Source organism: Rhinolophus sinicus, chromosome 4, assembly GCF_057876585.1.
Source record: "Rhinolophus sinicus isolate RSI-liver-muscle chromosome 4, RSI-T2T, whole genome shotgun sequence".
In the NCBI taxonomy this organism is placed as follows: domain Eukaryota; kingdom Metazoa; phylum Chordata; class Mammalia; order Chiroptera; family Rhinolophidae; genus Rhinolophus; species Rhinolophus sinicus.
The window spans coordinates 35,072,950-35,098,297 of NC_142504.1; the positions used below are offsets into that span (position 1 = coordinate 35,072,950).

General features: G+C 37.8%; 1 protein-coding gene across 4 annotated transcripts in view; it reads right to left on the reverse strand.

Moving 5' to 3' along the window:
• CDK14 (cyclin dependent kinase 14) overlaps window positions 1-25,348 on the reverse strand; it is a 547,463-nt gene that overhangs the window by 415,373 nt on the left and 106,742 nt on the right. For all 4 annotated transcript variants that reach the window (XM_019716536.3, XM_074340704.2, XM_074340703.2 and 1 more), the window contains one exon: window positions 7,355-7,600. In XM_019716536.3, the coding sequence (XP_019572095.1) occupies window positions 7,355-7,600 (246 nt within the window). The remainder of the gene's footprint in view (window positions 1-7,354; window positions 7,601-25,348) is intronic.

Sequence of the window (25,348 nt, forward strand, 5' to 3'; positions counted from 1 at the left end):
AAGGGACAGACCCAAACACCATACATGATGACAGCCTGACAAGGGGTTCTACATGGAAATTGTCTAGTCTCCAAAAGAAGAAGGCAGTGCCAAGATGCGATCCCCAAGGACGACCATCTGAGAACTGAAGAAGAACTCTCATTTTCAAGTTTGCACCTTCTTCCCCTCCAGATTGGGCCTGCCTGTCATGGGATGTAGATTTCTTCTGGTGATGGAAAAAGGTAAATTTTGAGGAATTTGTGGAATGTACAGAGGACAGCAATCTCAATATGAATATCTGGAAAATATGGTCTCTTTAAGCTTGGCTTATGAAAACACAGTTCAATGAAATCCCTTCTAAACTGGGCCAGCAGGACAGGCAGTCTCCAAGAGCACTCCCCATCGTTCTAGGTATTGAAGAGCATAGCTGGGTTGGAGGAGGCGGTAGGAAAAGGGGAGGGAAAGTTTGTCCTGTCAGTAACAGTACTAATCACTACCTAAGCACTAGGCCCAGGAAGAGTAGGCACGCAAAAAGTGTCTGAAATAAACAAAATCTGCCAAATACCTCTTGAAATATACCAATTTAAATAAAGTCACACTCATTACATTTTGCATGAATTTTAAAGTGCCACTATCTGGACAAAATCGAGACGTATAGATGAGTGTGATGGTCACAAAGGCCAAGGCACTCTTGGTTCCTTGATTTTAGTCATGATCGTTTTTTTTCCCCTTCTTCCACCTTCCCCCAACCCCCATTCCAGTTCAAGCCGTTGTTTCTCAGTCTAGTTGTATAGGACACAGCTCCTTGGCCCAGGCTGGTATTATGAGCCTTGCGCTCCTCCCAGCTGAGGCAATCAGTCGCCAGTCATCAGTCTGCCACTCCCAACAGCTCATGGCAGCTCTCGCCGGCTGCCAGCTGCTCATGGCAGCCCAGCTCCAGGGAGAGCCAATGTTCACAGTCTTAGCTGTAGAGGATATAGCTCGTTGGCCCATGAAGGAATCGAACCAGCGACCTCAGTGTTAGGAGCCTGGCGCTTCAACCGCCTGAGCCAATGGGCTGGCCCTAGTCATGATTCTAATACAGACAATGACCAGTATGTAAACAGCATAGCGATATACGAGGTCTGAGAATTAAGTTCCTGAACTTATTGAAACAATGTTGCTAAACTTTTTTGATATCAGAGGGATTATTCATTATGCATTTTTACCAGCTAGACAAACAGTTAATCAATTTACTATTGGGAGGTGCTGCAAAGGCTGCGTGAAAAAGTTACATGACCTGAACTTTTTGCCAACAATTCATGGCTCTTGCATCACGACAATGCACCAGCTCACACGGTGAGTTGTATTGGAACACCCTCCCTACTCACTTGATCTGGTCCCCAATGACTTCTTTCTTTACCCAAAGATAAAGGAAATATTGAAAGGAAGACATTTGGATGACGTTCAGGACATCAAGGGTAATACATGGCCATTCCAGAAAGAGTTCCAAAATTGCTTTGAAAGGTGGAGTAGGCATTGATGTCAGTGCATAGCTTCCCAAGTACTTTGAAGGTGACCATAGTGATATTCATCAATGAGGTATGTAGTACTTTCTCTAGGATGAGTCAGTGAACTTAAGTGGCAGAGCTCATATATACAGTTGGGAAGCTGTGATATTGTATAATAGTTTCTAACACAATATATCCAAGAAACAGGAATGGCTGTCCTGCTTTCCTCACTAAAATAGAGGCTGCAATGTCACACTTCTGTTCAAGCTCTCCCTCCTCAGCTGTAGTCTTGGAGTCTATTCACAATAATTAATATTTTCAAAGAAATAACAATAAAATAGAGTATGACATTAATCCTGGTGTCCCTTGGGTAAAGGGACTTTTTTGATGCCTATCAGACTTTAAAATTATTTAAGAATAACCAAACCTATGTCCATAAAATTCCAATGCCAGTGGATATAAAATGATCAAACCCATACACTGTTGGATGCAAAATTGTGTTACACAAGAAGTTTTATCATCTCCATTTTCTGCCCAATGAGGAATCCAAAGAAAATTAGTCTTTCCATCTAAAAGAGTATCATAAAATACCTTCGCCCAACACAAAAAGAAGAATAAAAAGGCAGTAGGCAAAAAGGACTCAAAACAGAATACTGTAGCATCGTGTTAATTGAGAAATAGAGACTATTACCAGCTTAAGGAGGAAAGAGCAAAGAAATTTTTCCAGTAATGGAAGCAAAAACTCCTTAAATGAAAAGAAAGCAAAGCAATTTCCACACAATGTAATATAAATGATACATAAAAAAGACATCGCAGGGTGCACCAGGAATTGGTAAGCCCAATAATAATCTCAGAGGATCTAAAGGAAGTTAACAATAAAATAGGACAGAAACAGGAAATTTTCCAGTTAAACATGATGGCTTTAACACATATATTTATCTCCTCCTCTCACCAATTCATGCTAAAATGATAGTCAAGTTATAACGCAAAAGGACAATAGAATGAGTAAGGAGAAGACTGCAGATAAGATACCAACCAAACTTTGAAGATAGAAGACAAACGGCTGGGAGGTCGCTAACTAGAACCATGAGTAAAGACATAAGCCATTACAAAATAAGTCAATTCATACTTCAGAATCTCAGAAACACACAAGAATTAGAGGCTGAACTTCAAGGAGGGGCTAAAAATAAAATGATTAGTTGAAGTGGGTTTAAGGAACAGGCGCTTTCTCTTGGACTCTCCTAACCAGGTGTACCCCTCTCCCCAATCCTGGCAGAGGTTTATTCTCGGAAGAGGTTGAACCAGAAAGGCTTAGAAGTGGAACCAAGAACACAGTGGAAATCAATGTGAAGAGTCACACTGAATGAAAACAAAGCACAAGAAAGTCTGCATAAACCTGGGAGGCCCTGAGGCCCTTCTTGATCATTTCAGAAAAATTACAGCTAGGTTTACATATCCAAAAAACACAGGTTTGTAAATTCGCTTTGGGGGACCTACTTGGCCAAGAAAAAAGATGAAACAATACTGACATCAGAAATGACTAGGTCTTCACTGATATTCCCTACGCTAAGGCCGGCTAGTTGACAAGCACTGGCGGCCCAAAGAACTGCCACTCAACTTTTCAGTACATTACTCACAATGTGAATCGAGCCAACAGTTCTTTCCAAAACGCACGACCTAGACTCACCAAAATTAAAAAATCTCTCAACAGGCAAGGTGAGACCAAAACAAATGAACAGAAACAAAGAACTTAAAGGAAACTCAAGATAGTTTAGGAAATATATATATATATTCTTCAAAATTTTCCCAAATTAGATTTAGTATCCTCAGAAACATATAAGACAATATATTATTCATTGAAGAAGAACGGATTTAGTTTTAAAAAAGAACATTCCAAGAATAAGAAAGGGCTCTTGGAAATAAACGTTAGCATCCATTAAAAATTTAGTTGAACATTAAAGTGAAAAACAAAAACAAAAACAAAAACAAACCCATGAAGCAGAGAAAACCAAAAATGAAATTAACAAACACAGAATAAAATAATACATTCTCAAACTGAAAGAAATTAATTTCAAAATTGAAAAGATCTACTGAGTACCAAGAAAAAGGCCTACATCAGGAATAAAAAGAAAATCCTAGAAGGTCCCACAAAGAAAAACCACAGATCACAAAAAACAAATTAGGAATCAGAATAGTCCAGGGCTTTAAATAACAATACTGGGACTTTCAGAACAAAGCAATGTTGAAAGGCTAAAAAATAATTACTTTCTAAACTGTAATCCTATATCTAGTCATATCATTAATCAAGTAATCAAATATGGCTAAAGACATAGTCATATGTGCAACTAAATAAACCAAGAACAAGAAAGGTATGTAAGTAAACCAGAGCCTTCGTGTTTAACACAAAACGAAAGGAAAAGCAAATTCTCAGGAAAACAGTGAAGGGAAGCCTCATGACAGCAGGCTGCAGGCTGGGAAATCAACCAGTCAAGGCTGGATTGGAAGGATGGAGAACTGCAAGGCCAATCTCAAGGGAAAGAAAAACTGATAGGTTACATGATTCCCACTTGTTTCAGGAGTTTTATAGTTTTATCAAGTAGTCTGGGGCCTCAGTTTGTGATTAAAATTATACCAATTAATTACACTAATTATGAACAAATGAAAAGAGGAGGCAATTATGACTAGGAAAATCAAGTTGTTCAAGGAAGGAAACTTAACCATAGTATACTATGTGACCCTACTATGAACAGTATTTACATGAGAATCAGATTATAAATGCTACATATTAAGCCAAACAGTAAGAGAAATGTATTTGGAGCTATGAATGTAACAGAGAAAATCCTCTCCTGATGTGTTCCTTTGTACCCTGTAAGTCAGTGGTTATATCTAGAGTCTTGCTCACATTCGGGTTTAACGCTGTTGGTGCTTTTTGTATACTTCCATCAGTACATCATGTCTGGCTATCTCTCTTTTGGTGATGTCAGCAGGTATTGCTAATCACTGCCTACACGTATTAACTCATCTGGGGTTGCCAAATGGTGATTCTTAAATGTATTGTTCTTTCTTGATTTATTAGTGGGATTACATCTAAAAGAAACTTCCCTGATCCATGACTAGATTACCATGTGGTAAATTACATACAGGAATCACAGAAAATAAATGCTTAGTCATTGGCTTTATTTACTAGTTTTCCACACTGATTCTTCTTTGATTTTATAAAGGTTTATTGGGTTTTGTATGTAAATTTTATATAACTTGTTATTTGGCTAACTTTTCTCATTGCTGGTAGTATTTCCGTTGATTCTTTTAGACTTTCCAGATGCATTAAAAATGCACCAACAAAGATAAGTTTACCTCCTTCTAGCTTGCTTTCATTATCTTTTCATAAAGATGTTCTTCTGCTCCTTATTCTTTTTTCTTCATAGTTTTGTATGGGATTCAACCAGTAATTTTTCTATTGGTTATTTTTAAGTAAAATGAATTTTTCTGTAGTTTAAGAAGAGAGGGGTATGATCCAGATAGCTTTTCAAGCTTCATGGAACAAAGTTCTTTACTCTGTTTTCATGAAGTTACAAAAAAGCCAATCTAGCACACACTATCTTCCCCATCTGTTTCTCTCCAACACTTCAGCCTGGAACCTCTATTTCCTCTGCCCCTGTTGAATCTACGCTGCACAGAAGTCTACTCTCGCACTTTCTATTCGGTGAAAGGCTTTGGCCTGGAAAGGTGCTTCAGATGGACAGACATCTGGAGAAGTCACAGGAGAAAGAGCAACAGACCACTCCAACAGCAGTAGACCATCCATGGTATCCTGGCACCCCTCCACTCACAGGAGCCATCAAAGTCCCCTCCCAGCTGATGCCACTGTCCTAAGAACGGCCCAGCAAGCTGCCACGTGGAGCTTCCTGGCTCTGAGGACTCACTGGTCCCTGTGCCTTCCCTGAACTTCCCCCATCACACTGTCAGATACCGTGCAGTTTTAAAAGTTGTTCAGGATCTGTTCCCTTCACTCCTATGTCAAGGTTCATGAAGACACCTTGTGACCTTGTTGTCAATGTTATCCATTGGTTTTGGTTTTACTATCCTTGTTCTTCCATCTAATTACATGAGAAGTTTCAAATCCTATGCTATTACCATCCTCTCAGAATCCTTTCCTCTTTGATCTTTTAAGCTATGTTCAAGCATTACTTTAATAAACAATAAATTTAACTTTAAAGATAGAGATACAGAGAGCATCAGATGTCTCAACTTTCTTGGTAAGGATTTTAACTAATTCCTTATTAGAATTAAAAATAAATATTGAAATCCCATTACACTAGGTTGTACACACTGACTTTCAAAACTACATGACCCTCAGGAGCAACTAGCGTACCCAGCATCTACGTCTTGGTTTCTAAACACAATTTTCTCATAAAAGGAACCAACACTCTTTGGAGAAATGACTGATTCTACATCTGGGGCTGAGAAAATACAATATAAGCCAAGAGTGTCTTGTAAAGCCAGAAAGTAAGGAAGTGCTCAAAAAACAAAAGGATGAACACATCTCAAAAGGGCAAAGAGCTCCCAGTGGCCAAAGCAGAAACAATGGAGGAACAAGGGAAATAAAGCACCAGTAGATTGTAACTACTATTGCACATAAAATACAGGACTAGTTAAATTTAAATTTCACTTAAAGAGTGAATAATATTTTAGTTTAATTATGCCTGATTGCAATATCTGAAAATGCCAATTTCTACATATCATTATAAGCTTAACCATTTTCAACAATTCCTTTCATTTCTTCTAAATGATACAAAATCTAAACGTTCTCCCAGAAGTTAGTGATTTAGCTGTGACCTCGGTGGATGCTACCTTGCAATCATAGACAAGATTATGGAAACAAGTATGGAGAAAACCAGATAATCAATTCTCTTCACAAATGTTGCATTAATAATACTTATTTCAGCTTCACAAAATATGACACAAAATTTGTTCAGTGTCATACAGTTTAATTAAATTGAAGTGTTAATACTCTCCTAGAAGTTGACATTTCTTGCTCTGTTTTGGCTCTCATGGAATTTAATATTTAAAATTTGTGTTAATATTTAAAATAGCAGGTGTTTCTTAGCAAGATGACAGAATCAAAATTCTATTAGCATTCTCTTCTTACCTTTTCAACTCTTAGAACATCTATTCCAAAGATTCTTAAGTATAAGTTAAATCTGAAAATTACTTAATTTGAAAAGATCATAAGAATTTTTTTACAATGTCAAGTGCAGGCCAGCCCTGGAAATAGGACTTTCAGTAAAAATTTTACAGTCAAAAAGCAGCAATCACCTCAGATCTTAATACAACCTTAGGTTAAAATGCAAGACTTGATATAGTTTAAATTTAGATGTAGTTTGAGTTTAGAAAATTCCATTAAAATAAAAAGGATTTCTCTTTAAGAAGATTTGATCCTTAACTCTTAAAGTTTAAAATATTTACAATGAAAACAAACTGGAATCAGACAAGTGAACACATTTTAACATTCTTTGTGAACTTGCCAAATTCAAAACTATCCTTACTGCCTGCAAGCACAGCGAAGTTCAATGTCCTCGCCAAGGGTGTGAAATACCCAAGGATTTTTAATCATAAATTCCTCTAACAGGAAACAACTAGAAAAAAAAATGATTTTTCCAAAAAGTAAATTGAATCATTTCTCATTTGCTTGCTGGGTGCTTATGAATAAAGAGTGTGCATACAGTTTGCTCAAGCACACACTCTTCCAAAACATTAAACCACCCTGGGAGAGAAAGCATCATAATGCAAGGATAAAGCCACCTGCCTTCTTCCAGCACAGCGTGCGGCTCGTCTGAGAGCTACTCCTTCTGTTTAGCCACTGATAAGGGAGAAGCTGCACTTACCGAGCTGGGGCTGGAGTGCCGCCTAACTTTAGGAGACTCTTTGCCAGTGGAGGAGGTCTTAAAATTAATGCAAGCATTGTTCTCCGAATGCACCCTCTTTACTTGATTAGTTGGTTTCTCAAATGGGTCAAAAGTGCTCTGTGTCCTCTGAACCCTGACTTTTTTATCCTCAGGAATTGTGTCCAGGGGTTTGATCACTGAGTCCATTCCCTGGCAGTTCCGTGTAGACATCTTTGTGACACATATCTGGGAATAAAAAAAAGAAAGAAAGAAATTGAGCTCAGAATTCTACCTTCAAACTTTAATATCAAAAACATGGAGATTTGTTATTCTAGAAAGCATTCCACTTTTAATTCCAGGAAAGACCAAAAAGGCCACATTCTAAAAGCCACACCAGCTTAAATCACAGTATGAAATGTTCCTCATAATCATTCTGCTTATATTCACTTAGGGCTGATAGTATAAATACTATCCCTTTAAAACAGGAAACTTAAGGGCTGGAAAGCTAGTGTCCTAAGGTTCTTAACTCTAACATGTTTTACTATCTGACTGCAAGTGGCACTATTTTCTGAATCACTAAGAAGTTGGAAAACTTAATAAAAGTGAAAAAAAATCAGTTGAGCTAAATCAGATGAGCATTTTGACTGATGGGTCATCATGGAAGCAGCTAACACAGGCTAGAAAAGAAGATCATTATATTTTTCAAAAGTTTTATGCTTGAATATATGTTTAAAACCTGTCCCCATCTTGAATTAATCTCCAAACTGGAATACAGTATATTAAAAAAACTAATGTTTAGAGATGTTGAAAATTACAAAATAATGCTTACTGATACCAAAACTAGTGGATGAAAGAATAATACTGTAAAAGAAAAACACGGAATGACAGTTATCTCAAAATGTTATTTACATTACTGAGCAAGACCCTTATTTCCTTCCCAACTTCTCCACTCACTCTCTTCCTGCACACCCTGCCCCACTCTCTCATCTTATTTTAGTCTGACTTTCGCTCCTTGTTTTCTACTTTATGTTCTAACCCTTTCCTTCCCCCTATACCCCAGAGACTTTGTTGTTCTTATTAAATAATGCCATGGCCTCTAGCTTGTCTGTAAAGCTAGGTAACTTTATTATTCTCACTAGAGAAAAGATAACTCTTTAAAATCAAAGAAATTGATTTTAAAGTTTCTATTCTTCTTGTGAAAAGTTTCCACATCGCTATTTTAAAAGGCAGGAAAACAGAAGATAGTTAAGAAAATTCTATTTTGTTAAAGTAAAAATATAAAGTGCCTGGGTAATATACATAGGACGATTCCATATGGGGAATAAATGCATCTATGCGTACAAATAGATATTGGTAGAAACAGATATACATGCAGACAGATACAGACATAAATATAGATATCTGTATGTGTATGTATGAGGACAGTGAAATGTAAGAAAGGAAACACACCAAACTGTGTGTTATTTAGCAGCAACTGTGTAGCTGTTAGAGTGTAGCTCAACTACAAAGCACAGATTTGATTCTAATAAGTCAAATGCGGAGGATATCATCGTACTTTATCAGATCAGAAAATAGTTGAAGATGTGTTTAAAAGACTCAAGGTAGAGTCCTTTACTCATGATCAAAAACTCACCATTTATCACAAGGAGATTAGATGCACTCAATATTTTCAAGGGTGTATGTGTTATTCTTACAGGTGTGAAACCACCCACATCACTGAAGCAACTGAATTATAATTATAGTATATAAACACATGGGCCTGAGAAGCCAATGAACCCTAAGCACAAGAAACACAAAGCAAATGACACAAAGGCACATCAATATCAAATTGCTTAAAACCAGTGATAAAGAAAATATCTTAAAGATGCAGAGGGGAAAAAGAAGTACTTTAAAAGGTAAGTATGACAGCAAATATTCAGAAACTAAACAACACAAAAGGGAAATTAGGAAGTATCTGGAGCTAAATGAAAATAATAACACAAAATATCAAAATGGCAGGATGCAGCTAAAGTAGTACTTTAACTGTAAAAAAATTTATAGTACTAAATGCACGTGGTAGAAAAGAAGGTCTCAAAGCAATGAGATTAGACCTTAAAATACTAGGGAAAAAAACTACAACTGAAACCCAAACTAAGCAGAAGAATGAAAATAATGAATAAATATCAGAGTGGAAATAAATGAAATAGAAAATAGAAAACAATAAAGAAAATCACTGAAAACAAAAGCTGATTTTCAAAGATTAAAGATAAACCTCTAGCCAGACTGATAAGGACAAAAAGATAAAAAACACACAATGCCAATTTCAGAAATGAAAGACAGGACATCAATATAGATTGTACAGACATTATGAAGAACACTATGCCAATAAATTCAAGAACTTAGATGAAACAAATTCCTTGAAAGACAAAAACTACCAAAGCTCACAGACAAAAATTGAAAACCTGAATAGGCCTATGTCTATTAATGAAATTAAATTTGTAGCCAAAAACCTTATCACAAAGAAAATTTCAGGGCCAGACAGCACCACTGGTAAAGTAAACAAAACATTTAAGAAAGAAATATTAGGGTTAGTAATTGCGGTTTATAAGGTTAAAAATAATTGTAAAAACCACAGTCACTTTTGCACCAACCTAATAACACCAATTCTACACTTCCAAAAGAAATTGAAGAGAGGGAAATACTTCTGAACTTATTATATGAAGCCAGCATCATTCCCACATCAAAACCAGATAAAAACATTACAAGAAAACTACAGATCAATTTCTGTCATAAACATAGACACAAAAATTATTGGTATATTTTTAACAAATTGAATCCAATAATATATAAAAAAAAAAAAAGATAAGTAAATCATGAAAACATAGTATTAATCCCAGGAAGGCAAGATTAACATTCAAAAATGTATAGTTCATTATTTTAATATACAATGGTAGGAAGTCTCTCCAATGGCCCCCAGTGGTGGCCACTTCCACATTGTCACACTCTTATTTGTCACCAGATCTTGAGTATGGGCTGCATTTGTTGACTTTTATACAATAAATAGTCTAGGGCAGAAATCATGGAATATCCCTTGTGAGAAAAGATTATAAAAGACCACAGCATCTGTATTAGTATTCTCTGACTTTCAGTTCTTCTATCTTAGATCACTGGCTGAGGAAAGCCAGCTATCATAGCATAAAGCAGCCCTGTGGAGAGGCACATGTGCAGAAGGACTGACGCCTGAAAACAACCACAAGAGTTAGTTATGCTTTCAAGTTCGACCCCAGTCCTGCCCTTCTGCAAGCCCTAGAACTTCATGAGAGACCCTGAGCCAGAGGCACACAGCTAAGGAGCAGCTAGATTCTAGACCCACAGAAAATGGGAGATAAAAAAAATATTTGCTGTTTTTAGATGCTAAGTTTTGGGGTAATTTTTTATGCAGCAATAGATAACTAACACACAGGTCTTTTTTAAAGTCATGATTATTTCAGTAGACTCAGAAACAGCATTTGACAAAATCCAGTACCCACTCACGATAAAAACTCAACAAATTAAAAATAGAAGGAAACATCCTCAACTTGAAAAAGGGCATCTACAAAAAACTACTGCTAACATAAAAATTAATGATGAAGAAATGAATGCCTTTCTTCTAAGAACAGGTACAAATCAAGGATGTTCACTCTCATCACTTTGATTCAACATTATAAGTCTAGACAATGCCAAAAGGCAAGAAAAAAAGAAATCAAAGGCATTCACATTGGAAAGGAAGAAATAAAAGCAACTTTATTCACAGCATACCATTATAATCTATGTAAAAATCCAATAAAATCTATCCCCAAAAAAGCCATGAGAATAAGTTTATCAAAGGTGCAAGACACAAGATCAATATGCAAAAATCGTTCATATTTCTAGATACTGGCAACAATCAGAAATTTAAATATAAAAAACACACTATTTTCAACAGCTTCAAACAATATAAAATATTTAGTGATAAACCTAACAAAATGTGAGCAAAATCTACATTCAGAAACTACAAAACATAGCTGAAAGAAGCAAAAAACTAAAGGGTAAAAAACAAAATAGAGGAACCAATTCACGGATTTTTTTCAATTTACTGTGACACTTTCAGGAAGAAGCTAATCTCTATATGTTTCAGCCATAAAATATTGTTTCTTACTTGAAAGGAGATTTACATATACATATATAAATCAAAATGATGTGATAAATATGTATAATGATAACATAAGAAAATATAAAAAGGGGACTGGACTGATACATAGATAATGGAAAAATGGTAACCATGTTTGAACTCCAGCTCTATCCCTGGAAGTAGCACCAGGAAGCATAAATTCCACAGAAATAGCTCTTGGTTTTGCCAAGAAAAATATGGTACTTTGTATTCAACGCTGCATTCTATTTTTCATTCAGGGTCTTTGAACTATTTTAGTAAAATAGTCTTTATTAAATAGAATACTCTTTTTTTCTACATTTATGGGGAATTTTTTTCTAGATATATGGAGGAAAATATACTCTGAAATATAAATTTGTAGCACACGTATGGCACATAATATTAGCAAGGGCAAAATCACAAATGTCACTTCAACATGTCAGCAGAGAAAAGAAGAGCTGGAAGGGACCATCATAGAAAAGAATGAATTTAATTCTTAACCAGTTCAGGCAATCATATAAACTCATATAAACCTTTTATTTGCTGCCCTTCATGCTACCAATTCTGACAAAACCAAGACTCACAAGGCTGTTACGTTTAGAAGACAGACATACTACAATTGGAAAGTTTGACAACTGAGTCTATACAATTTAAGCAAGAGAAATTGTTACAGAATCTACTACAAGGAAAGCCTTCCTTCCTCCCTCATGCTTTACATTAGGGCCCAACATTAATGTGTTTTCAGTCAGGTAGCCTCTCATTTAATGGATCTGACTATGGCACACTTGATGATTGTAAAAATCAGTACAAACCATGCCCCTGTGGAAAACCAGCTTCTCTAAGGTATTTTACCACTAAGACAGAAGAGTGGCAGCCTATGCCTAATTTTTAAGAGGAGAAAGTATTTCAACAAAATTTTTTAAACTTAAAATAATTTCCCACAAACATTTTTGAGCATTTCACATTTATCAGTTTTGTCGTCTACTAGCAAAAGACAAAATACAAGTAGAAAACAATCATTAACAGAAAATAAACTTCTTGGACACAGTATCCTTATGTGGAAACATGCCTATGATAGTGATTTTACTACACTCACATGTTTCAATATACTTTTTGCTACTTAGTTCCTAGTTTATATGATAATTTTAAAATATACCAATATCCCACAAGGGTTTGCAGAGTACTATGTGTTCCAGACACCCCATCTGCAGAACACATTTGAGACTCAGTACGTTCTTTGTCCAGTGCGGTGCAGGCAAGAATGTTGTCCACATTATTGCACTCTTTCCTATGGACCCTTGTTCAGTGCCTAACACAATTTAAAGCTCAATAAGGTTCCGTCAAATTAATAAATCAGATTGAAGAAGAGTCATTCAAGTAAGTAGTCATTGTGCTCTCTTGCTAAAAAGAGCTGAAGCTCTGAAACATTTATTACCCAGAAGCTACTGTCAAAAAACAGCACTCTTGACACAAAACTAATAAACATGCATGCATAAAATGCTATTAACAAAAGTAAGATTTTTTTAAATTTATTGGGGTGACAATTGTTAGTAAAATCACATAGATTTCAGGTGTCCAGTTCTGTATTACATCATCTATGAATCCCATTGTGTGTTCACCACCCATAGTCAGTTCTCCTTCCATCACCATATATTTGATCCCCCTTACCCTCATCTCCCACCCTCCACCCCGCTTACCCTCTGGTAACCACTAAACTATTGTCTGTGTCTATGAGTTTTTGTTTCTCATTTGTTTGTCTTGTTCTTTTGTTGTTTTTGGTTTATATACCACATATTAGTGAAATCATATGGTTCTCTGCTTTTTCTGTCTGACTTATTTCGCTTAGCATTATACTCTCAAGATCCATCCATGTTGTCACAAATGGTCCTATATCATCTTTTCTTATTGCCGAACAGTATTCCATTGTGTATATATACCACAACTTCTTTATCCATTCATCTATCGAAGGACATTTTGGTTGTTTCCGTATCTTGGCCACGGTAAACAAAGCTGCAATGAACATTGGAGCACATGTGTCTTTAAGTATAAATGTTTTCAGATTTTTTGGGTAGACACTCAGGAGAGGGGTTGCTGGGTTATCTGGTAATTCTGTTCGTAATTTTTTGAGGAACCTCCACACTGCCTTCCATAATAGGTGCACCAGTCTGCATTCCCACCAACAGTGTATGAGGGTTCCTTTTTCTCCACAGCCTCTCCAACACTTGTTACTATTTGTCTTGTTGATAGCCATTCTGACTGGGGTGAGGTGATATCTCATTGTGGTTTTTATTTGCATTTCTCTGATGATTAGTGATGTTGAGCATTTTTTTCAAATGTCTATTTGCCATTTGTATGTCCTCTTTGGAGAAATGTCTCTTCAGGTCGTCTGCCCATTTTTTAATTGGGTTGTTTGTTTTTTTGTTGTGCTGAGCTATCACTCCCATGACTGTGTTATGAGATAGGTCATCCTGGGTGGGCCTGACCTAATCAGGAGAGTCCTTTCAAAGCAGGGCATTTTCTCCAGCTAGTCACAGAAGAGAAATACAGATGTAACCTGACTAGCCTAAGAGAAAACAAATATATTTCACGTTGTGAACTGAAATGGGAGCCCCATAGCACAGGGTCTGTGGGGTAGCTTCTAAGAGCTGACAGCAGTCAATGGCTGACAACTAGAAGGAAAATGGGGACCACCATCCTACAACCATGAGAAAGTAAGTTCTGCCAGCTAGTGAGCTTGTAAGAGAATCCTGCGCCCTAAGTGAGAACCACAACCACAACCACGTCCAACATCATGATTTCAGCTCAGTGAGACCTAGGGCAGAGAAAACAGTGCTGGAACATCTAATCTACAGACACTGAGATAATAACCTAGGAAGTTTGTGGGAATGTGTTACACAGCAATAGAAAACTACTACTACACTCACTTGACTGCAATCGCTTGAAGCACTCTGCTATTTGAGCAGAATGTTCTTAGGAACATGTTGCAGATACCACGTTCTGAATTTGATACACTGTATCAGATCCATGAGAAAATAATGATTCTATCCAGAAATGAACAAAAACAGAGTTTTCTGCGTGGAGTAATTCGATTAGCATTATAAAGCCCACAAAGAAGTTCTATACATAATTAACATTTACACACAGTTTACGCTGGTCTCTTTGCCTGGGGTTTATGTGAATAAGACCAGTATCGGCATCTGCTTTGAGCATGCAGCTTCATCCAGGAAAGTAATCTATACTTGAGTTTTCCACATAGGGCAAACTGAAGGTTCTGGAAAAGTTTCAAGTTTCCAATCTTTGGGACAAACAACTTAAATGTGATCTGGCCATCTCTGTTACCATGAGCACAACAGAAAGTAGAATCCACACCCTTCCTAAAAACATGAGGCATCAGCCTTGTTGACCTTAGGCAACACACCCTGCAGTCCCAAAAGAGGACAGGGCAGGGTTTGTTCTAGAGAAGGATGCAGACAAGATGAAGTAAGACTGTGCTCATTCCTCCAAGAAGCTGCAAATGCTGGCAGCCCACAGGATAAAAATCACTGAAGTGCCAGCTGTACATGAAGAGAAGAGTGAGCAGACTGGACTCCTAGCGATGAAAGAGGGTTCGAGAAGCCAGATTCCACACTGGTGCTTGAATCCTCCTATCAACCTGCCAGCATTCGAAAGAAACATTTCCGCTCCCCAAATGAAATCTGTCTTTCTTCCCATACACAGTGCTTATGGTCAGTGCAGCAGCAGGTTTCGATGACAGATGTAACCTCCTACTATAAGAAAACTCGAGGGCAGAAGCATATGTCAAATTGGAAAAAACTAATGGGAACCCATAACCTCAAAAAGGCAGAGTTTTCCAACCACCAACAGTAGCCCTTTGGTCCACTATGAAGTTTCATGTGTACCCCCAGAGCCCAGATTTTGGTCTATGTTCCAGTGCTCCACTATAAAAAAAGAGGAATCCTTGGAAGTTGACCTGAGTCGAGTTCACAGGGCTAGAAGCACAAAATAGCTGCAAAATATCCTGCTGTTACCAGAAAACTAGGATCCTTTCCCAAATGTCAGAGACAATGCTAGAAGGACAAAGGCATCTGCCTATAGGCGTTCTTACGGCCCAAACTCTGATTATGTATTTGAGCATCAAAGGGAAAATAAAATGGTTAAATGCAACAAGTTGAGTTCTTGAAAAACCATGAGTCTATTATGATTTCAAGTGACAAAAGTTAATTTAAAGGACAAATGGCAGTTATAATATAAAAGGAGAATGGTTTTTATTAATACATGGAAATGTGAGTAAGCCGTGTCTAAAAAGTAGGCACTGTTATCAAGAATAGGAATAATTGATCAGGGCTATGGAGACAGTCTAAGCAGCATAAGTGTAGAAAGAGCAACAACACGAGATGTTCCAGTGATGACACACCAGGTCAATATAACACAGAATAAAGGGTATGTGATGTCACCTAAGCAACGTTTTACAAAGAAGATATCTGGTGGAGAGACACCAGATTGCAAAGAAAACTTATGCGAAACCAATGAGGAAGGCATTGTTTGGAAAGTTAAATTTTAACGACTGAGTGAAATTTAACCCTGAAAAAGAAAACTCAACTTAACTGCTAACCAGTGACTCAGATCTGAATCACTTTGGAAAAAGCCACCAAGACCCCAACAGCCCACAACTCAGATCCTACAACCCTGGCTATTCTAAGAAGGCATTGTTTTTCTTAGGGATTAGTAAAGATTACGCAACACCAAGAAGATTCAACAAATATCATTACAGAAATCCCTGGGAGGGATCTCAATAAGTAACTCTATAACCCTAGGAAGGTATAAGAAGAAATACAGAAAAGGTATAGAAATTATTTAAACCCACATTGTTGGTGTTTTAAAACAGGATAAGTGTAATAACATAATTTGCAATAATCATATTTGTGCATGATTTCTTTGCTTAAGGTTATGTTTGCTGAAATATGTTAAAATAGTCACACTAGATTAGTATTTGAAATTAAAGGAATTTCATTGTCAGTAATCAATGCTTAAATAGACTGAGACAAATGATTTTCAAAATTAAAAGCTTAAATAGATTGAGACACATGCTTTTCAAAGTTATATTTATTAGCTATATATATTTTTAAAGACGTGGGCATTTAGCCCAGGGCACAGAAGCCCCTTAGACAATCCGGACCCCACCAGCTTTCACAGTCTATTACACATACCTTTTCAGTAACCTAAGCATAAGGTACACCAAGCCATACACTTCCTCTCACACCAACAAGCCATGGACCCACTGTCTTGTACAAGACTTTTCTTTGCTCAGAAAAAAAGCCCCTGTCGATTAAATCCCATCCACTCAGACCAATCCTTCATTAAGAATCCACCTCCATGATCGTGCATTTAGTCTGTTCCAATATTTTGCATACCCTGGATTGTAATAATTTTTTTGTCATAATCTCAACAAACTAATTGTCTCCTCCAAAGGACAAAAACTGTGTTTTCTATTCATTTTTTAGCCCCCAAGAGTACTTTTTCCTTCAAATCTCTGCTTGAAGGGTCTGGTCAAGGATTTTTCACTAACTTATGGAAAGTAAGGGGTTTCCATTGGTTAAAGTGGTTTTCTCAAATCATGGGGTTGGAAGAAAACACCTTTGGGACCCCTACCCACAGCCAATCACAGTAAAGAGCTGTGTCGTCAGTATCGGCTGAAAACAACAGACATTCTAATGTTAATAGGAGTTAAGAAATACTTTTTCTATGACTGCATTTATTCACACTTCCTTGTTCCATTTAGAAACTAAGTGACAAAATTTATATTCGCAGGGATGTCTCTGTTTATTGTGAAAACAGATAAAAAGAAATCATTACAAATATCAAAATAAACTCCAGTTCTCTTATTTTTGCCAATAAAGTCAATAGAAGTTAGAATTTCAAACAAGTTTAAAGATGCACCCGCACATTTGGGCGTCCATCTGAATCAATTATTTTGGTTCACTCATTATTAAGAGGGGTCTGTACACTAGCTGGCAGACTCTAAACTCTGTAAAAATTGTTGGAAATTCAAACAGTGTTGGAGGTTCCAAAAGTCACAGTTTAACCTACAGTTTTAGCTTGGAGCTATGTAAAATCCAGACAACTGTCTACCAAACTCACAGCAGTGGATTTAAAACAGCGCAACCTAATTCAGTTAAGGCTGGCATTCATTTCAAGTGAATTCATTCGGGCTGAAAATTGTCCCTTTGAATCAACCATTTTCTAGTGATGAGCATTTTACTGAATTCAGACTGTGATCTTCTCTACTTCTTCACTCCACACTTTTCACAAAGGCAGACACCAGAAAAAGAATTTGTTTAAAGGACTCCGAGTTGACCCACAGCAAATATGCATCATGCATTTGGCATTAAGATAAGCCATGGTCTTCTGACATTCATAAAAGGAATACGATCATAGGTCCAGTGCAAAACTGAAATAGGCGAAAGTCTTGACACTCAGACCACCTCTTACATCTGTTCTTCCCTTTGCCCATTACCCAAAGAAGCCCTGACAGCTTTCTCCTACGCAATATCTTCTCTCAAAATCTGTTCCCAATAAAACAACCACCATCGGTCACTTAAAGCTTTTGAACACTCATATCAGAGTATTACTTCTCCCAGAATTATTTGAACTTTAAGCAATATAGAATCAAAAGCTTTATCCGTTGCAAAAATAAATAAATAAATACATTTCAGCTATCAGGGGATAGGTAGGCAAAGTATTTGGGATGGGGATTTCTGATTTCACTGGACTCATAACCCATGACCCCTGCTTTCATCTCTCATCTAAACCTGTAAGATCTAAAAGTATGCTGTCCTCTCTTTGGTTATAGTCTTCCCTTCTCTCCCCTTCCCGTGTGTGTGTGTGTGTGTGTGTGTGTGTGTGTGTGTACACGCACGCTTGGAGGTGGCAGTGTGAATAGCTATAAGGAGCAAAGACAGACAATGTGTAGGATGTGCATAGAGGAATGTACACGTGAATGTGCTTTGACTTACGGCTATGTTTTATTAGAACCAAGATCTAGCCCAAAATCACCTTGAGAATATTACCTAATATACAGGCAAGTCTGCTGCTCACATAAACCAGAAGTGACTATGAACAAGTGACTTAGAATAAGCAACTTAAACTCTCTGGGTCTCAGTTTTCTCATCTGTACAACGAGACAGCCGGAGTACACATCTCTTAAGATCTTTTACAGCTCGACTGTTCTATGACTTTGAACTAGGCAGCAGTGTATAGTTGGTAAATGGTTTTAAACAGATCAACTCGATAAGGCCAGGCACAAGAATTCACTTCTTAGTGCTTCCTTTTACATTCCATTTCCCTTCAGGTTTAGAAAGGAGGCAGACAGGTCCACACCATGCACTTACTTCCCTGACAGCTCCAGTTTTCATGAGTCTTCCTTAGCCCTAAGATCCTGGCATTCTCAGTGATGGAGTCCTGGGCCTTTTGGCTGAGGAATTATTCATAACAGCACGGTGCAACAGCCACGTTGCAGCACATTTGGCAACCCTGGTTCTGTCTACTGAATGCTAGTTGCGTCCCTATGTCACTGTCACAACCAAAAATGCCCTAAGAACATTTTTAGATTGTACCTCACAATTTGTCACTTAAATATATGCTGTCTGATATGCTTTCATATAAGCTACTGTGGAATTTGTTTTCGTGTGTTTGGTTTATTTTGCGGGGGTGGGAGGAGGTCTTTGTTTCACTCTGTTTCTCATGTGTTCATTATATTTCTGTGACAAGACCGTAAACCCCTTGAGCAGAGAAACTGTATCTTCCATTTCTTTAATGTCCCCAAAGCCCAAAAGGCAGCATGAAATGGGTATTCTGTTCATTTTTACTCAAAAATGGATTGTTCTTGTTATTAGAAAGCCTTCCCCTTTAACTACAGACAGGCCATTTAAAAAGTGAGTCCTAAGAAAACGACGTAACAATGAAGCACCTTCGGAGCCTAGATCTTTTCCAGTCAATGAACAGGCTTTCACCAGCTGTTCCCCACTCACCAGAATTCAATGTCTATTATCGTGATTTAATTCTTAAATGCTTATTTTTCTCCTGACTGGTTTATGTGCGGTCTGACCCAATTTCATTTAAACCCTGAATCCATGGCTAATGGACACAGTTGAATGGAGAACTCTTGAGGACACAGCATTCCCTTATCCGCGTCAGTGACTGCAGTTTTGTTACCACCCTTGCTAGGCTCAGTAATTAGCACACCAACAGGCCTGACAACTGCTTTGCCAATTCTATGATAAAATATTTAGGCGGTCTTCCCAGCAGCTTACATTTTTCATATATATTGCTAAAATAATTTTATTTAGTTGCTTTCCCTCTGTTATAAAAACTGTAAAAGATACAGTTTTGCTCATAGGCTCACATAGACAGATGCATATTTTTACTGACCTCTAGGTTCTGTACTTTATCCAAGTCATAATGATAACTTTAACATAAAGTTTAACGAACATTCATAGAAAAAGTAGAAATATCATCTCTATTGTTAGTTGTGCCCTACTTACGAGGTGTGATCAAACAATGCCGTGAATGCTTAAATTTTAAAAATTTGTTACGGTAAAGGACACATTGCCACTAATCCCCCTCAAAATACTCCCCCTCACTTCAAACAGACTTTTCCTATCATTCTTGCCACTTTCTGAAGCCGTTCTGGAAGTCCTCTTTTGTGAGTGTCTTTGGTTGTGCTATCATGGCTTCCTGAATGCCCTGAATCATTTTGACTTTGGGAAACAGCCAGAAGTCACATTCACCCAGATGCAATGAATAAGGTGGATGAGGGCACACTGTAATGTTTTTATTGGACAGAAATTGCTGAATACCAGAAGTAATGTGTGACACGGAGTGTTGTCTTGATGGAGGATGATTTATGGCACACTTTAAAACACACCTTCTCTCAACTGCAGCTCACATGTGACTGACTGTACCAAACAAGTTGAAACTTGTCACACACCGTTACTAAGGTTCAACAAGCCACGACGTATATTGAAGATCCCTGCTTTTCTATTGGATGGCACTCGGCAGCAGCATTCACCATATTTTGTGATCACAACAGAAAGGCTCAGTGTCACACATCACTTCTGGTAAGGCAATTTCTTTCAAATAAAAACATTATCATGTGTCTTCATCCACCTTATTCACTGGATCTGGCACCGTGCAACTTCTGGCTCTTCTCCAAAGTCAAAATGACCAATGAAAGGTAAACATTTGTAATCAATACAGGACATCAAGGCAGCCACAACAGTGCAACCAAACCTTCCAGAACTGTTTCAGAAAGTGGCAAAAACAATGGGATCCATGTGTTTGAAGCAAGGAGGATTATTCTGAGCGGGATTAGTGGGAATGTGTCTTTTACTGCAATACATTTTTTAAAATTTAAACATTCACCATATTTTGTTTAATTTTGTAGGTTTTTCAGAATGTAGTTATCTATGGGGAGCAGGATTTCATCTGGAATATTGTCTAACCCCTTGCTGCTTACAGACCAGGAAGCACTGGCCTCACCTGGGATATCAGGCCTCCTCCACTCCCCTTCCCACAGTCCCACTGAGCCAGAACCTGCATTTTAACAAGACCCCCAGGGGAGCTGTGTGCACGTTCAAGTTGGAGGTGCAGTGCTCTAAACCATATAATGATAGATTCTACTGCTGTGGTCAAATAAGAGAGTGAGACTGTGTGAGAGGTCAAGTCTTCCAGAGTCAAAATTTGTTTCAGTCTCTGAGTACAATACGAGTGATAATCATTTCAATATTCCTTGGGTAACAATTTTGCCCAAACGTCCCACAAAAGATCATGGTAATTTCAGATCATTCTTTAATATAATTTTGAACACTGAAATAAAGTTTTTCAATAAGCCACACTCTATTCAGTACACCCAAGTAAATATATTTATGAATTTTTTTAAAAGCAATAGGATAGGAGTGGGTAAGAACTAGAAATAGGAAAGTATACATGGGTTATAACAGCACAAGTAACAGTACTTACTGCATAGAAATATATGGATTTATAGGTTTATAATACAGAAGCATTGTTTTGCCATTGGCCACCATAGCTATGAAAAAATAATTATCATAAAATTGTTCTAAGGAGAATCGAATCCAGAATCTTGCTTTGCTCTTTATTTATCAGAGTTCATTTGGTAGCTTTAAAAAAAAAAAAATTACAAGGAAGTCACTTCAAGATCCAGAAACGAGATTTGAAAACAAACTTAACATTTGTGAAGAGTACCATGTATCCTAATACAGGTCCTCCCTGGAAGAAAACAAAAAAAGCCCTTTGCCTACATGGCATAAATGAACATATCCCACCTTATATTGGACAAAGGACATGAACCCCTATTCCCAAACACAAGGACATGGCAATTCTGTGGAAGCCTGGGTCACTGTCTCCCCTAAAAGAGTACTCAATATCCCAAAAAGGTCAAGGGAAAAAAGAAAAAGATACATGGATTTTCTGACTCCCACCTGACATCCATAATTATATGTTGGTTAAAATTCCCTCATGGGAAAAAGACAGAGTCAGGAGTGTAGCATTCACATCATACGGCCAAATGAAAATCCAGTGTGGGAAGGTGACTTTAGAAGTGACTCTATACTGCCTCCCCCCACCCATTTATAGCCAGAGGCACTGGAAATGGGGGACCTAAAATGAGAATTCCTATGCAAAGCAAGGGAGAAGCTCTGTTGAGATTCCACAAAGCAAAAGGCTATTCCAACCTACAAAATTCACAGAGCTGCCCTGGGAGGTAGAATATCCATTCTCGACAAAGCAGAAGAATCAGCTACACAAAGTGGCTCACACTGCATGGCCAATTAGTTTCTTCATCAAGACACTCTTCCCTTAAAGCTCGTATTCTAGGGAAAAAAGAAAAAAAGTCTGGTCCTGCAAATAAGGACTTTCACCCCCTCTCTCACGGAATTTCCAGGTTTAAATATAGATTTTCTTTTTATTCAGTTTTGTCTTGGCTCCTACCTGAGAAGGGAAAACCAGTGTGTGTTTTCAGAGGACCCATCACTGTGCAAAAGTGTGCTATAACCTGACAAGGGGGACTGAGTAATATGAGCTACAACCATTTAAAAACATCTACAATGTCAGAAGCACTAATAACCAATAAACAGATCAGGCTGAACTTACATCCACAGACGTCTCAAATTAATAACATGGTCCTGGATGCTTTCTACTTGTACACATATGCTTAGTGTTTGAGGGGTTTTAACATCATGAGGACCCGAGAAGATGTCATTTGTCTCAAAAGCTGTGCAAACAACAGTCTCAGGTGCCTTCTGAATTCTGTTTTGTTTCTCTTCTGAGTTTCACTGCACCACCCATAGCTCCTTTGTACTAAACCAGGCTAGTTCTTCCTTCATGTTTATACTTTTCAAATATCTGTAGCTTGCTATTCTTTCCCTCATGTAAGATAAAGCATCCAGGAGGCATAATAACATTAAAACTGGAAACTGAAAAGACACTACTGGAGGTACTGACTGATCCATTAGGACCTCAATTTCTTTCCCCTGGTAACCATATGAACAGCATTTAAAAATAAATATTATAAACATTTTTAAATTCCTCCCCTGAAGGAGAAATAAAATTATATACTATCTTCATCCTCTGAAACAGATGGCTGTATACATAAATACAACTCACATCGCCTCACCTACAATAAGCACCTTTTTCATAAAATTTAAATGTATTATTCATGTTTGGATAATAATTTAGTGATTAATGTCAAGAGTGATGTTACAAAGTTTAAAAGTTTAATGTTTTTATTCTAATAAAATAAATTGAGATGCAAACCCCACCAAAGAATTCAGAAAAATATAGGGCATCACTCAATATAGGATTGACTTTTGAGGCTCTTAAATTTTTCAGAGAAGCATATATGGGTCACTAACCACACAGAGCTTATGAAGAGAAACGCAGGGAACAATGAACCTTTGGGGAGGAAATAGAATGCGGCTTTCAATGCAGCTTTAACAATTGGTCCATCTATCATCAAGAGCTGAAATTTCAGCAATAGATTTGACAGCTGTCCATTGATAATAGTCCTAACTGAGTTCATGAGGACTGGTTCTGTATACCAGTGACTTCCTACGACTGAGACAAGTCAATAGTGAATCCTGAGATAGCCAAAGTGAATCGAGCAGAGCAGTGGGATACACATATCCTGCTGCTTGGCTGCTACCTGAAAACAACCCTCAGTGCTTCCAGGAGCATTTCACTGTCATCTGTGTATTTTTAGTGAGATTTCATTTAGCAGAGGAATCAGCCGCTGGGGCAAACTTGCATTGGCTGTGCAGAAGAGGGAGTCTGTAGAACACACACCCTTGTAAAACCTGCCAGATGATAAATAGCAAACTGGATCATTCTTTCACATCCTCCATTTATCCACTCAAACCCAATGAACATAAAGAAATTGTCATCTACGCACCATAATCAAGCAAACTGGAGATGGATCTTGGGCAAGATAGAATGCAAGTTGATAGAAAAGAGAGTTGGAAATTAAGTATTTCTATGTGATGATGACAACGATAATGTCTATTATTGAGCTCTTATTACATCACAGTTACTATGAAAAGTAGTTTACAAGTGTTTTCTCCATCTCTACAACAACTCCATGAGGTACTATTATTACCCCAATTTAACAGATGATTAAATTGAGGCACACAAGAATTCAGTAACATGTTCAAGGTCACACAGAAAGGAAGCAGAGGAAACGGGATTTAGTCCAGGATCCTAGCTCTTGACCACCAGGTTGTTTTACCTACATGGCCCCTGGGACTTCTATCCCAAGAGAAATAAACAAAGGGCAGACCTGATCTGCAACATTTCTCTGATTCTCTCTTCTCCTGAGGCAAGAAAGGGAAGGAGATAGGAAGGGAAGGAGGGAGAAAGGGAAGGAAAGAGGGAGGGAGAGAGGGAGGGAGGGAGAGAGGGAGAGAGGGAGGGAATGAAAAGCACTTTTAAAGCTGAACAAAATAAATGCTCTGGTTTAGTGTCCCCCTTCTCCCCCCAACTTCCACCACCCAATTTAACATACTCTTGACTAATCTGATTCTGCCTCACATGAAAAGTCAGGCCTGAAAAGCAAAGTAATTAAGGGGGCAGAAAGCATAAGACTCACTAAATAGGACAGGACTGGGAAGATGGGGTGACTCAGGCATGAGCCCTGCCACGTTGAATTTGCCTCCTCCATACATGTTTGCGTTTCCTGAATAGTATGTTAAAGGCATGGCTATAACCTCCTGACTAATCCAGTCTACGAATCATCAAAGCAGTTGATGGCAGATACATGGACAACTCTGGGAGCCTTAACCTGGCTTTCTAAAAAGGATCCTCTGTCAGAAAAACCATCTGGATTGAAGAGAAGCGGTATCAGGAAGAAATTTGAGAAACAGAATGCTATATGATGAAGCCAGGCTTACCTCATCGAATGGAAAACTGCTTAACATGGCATCAAGCTTACAGCCTCTCTCATTCCTCTCTAACTCAGAGGATACCTGGGGTTTTCGGGTTGACTATCCACTGAAAACAGCAGTGGGAAGCGAAAGAAGCTTTGCCCTGGGCATCAGGAGGGTGAGTAGAGTCTCACTCTCCCAGTGGTGAATGGATGATGATGAGCCAATGACATAATACAATTGCTGACATACCTGCCAGTTCTAAGAGTCTCCCATTCGATAAGCGGACCTCAACGTAATAATCAGTCTTTGCTAATGAAGTTAGATAGAGTAAAGAAGGGACCAGAAACATAGTGGGTAAAATTCGAATATTAACAATGACAAAAACCACAGTCCCGGTTCCATTGAATATTTCAG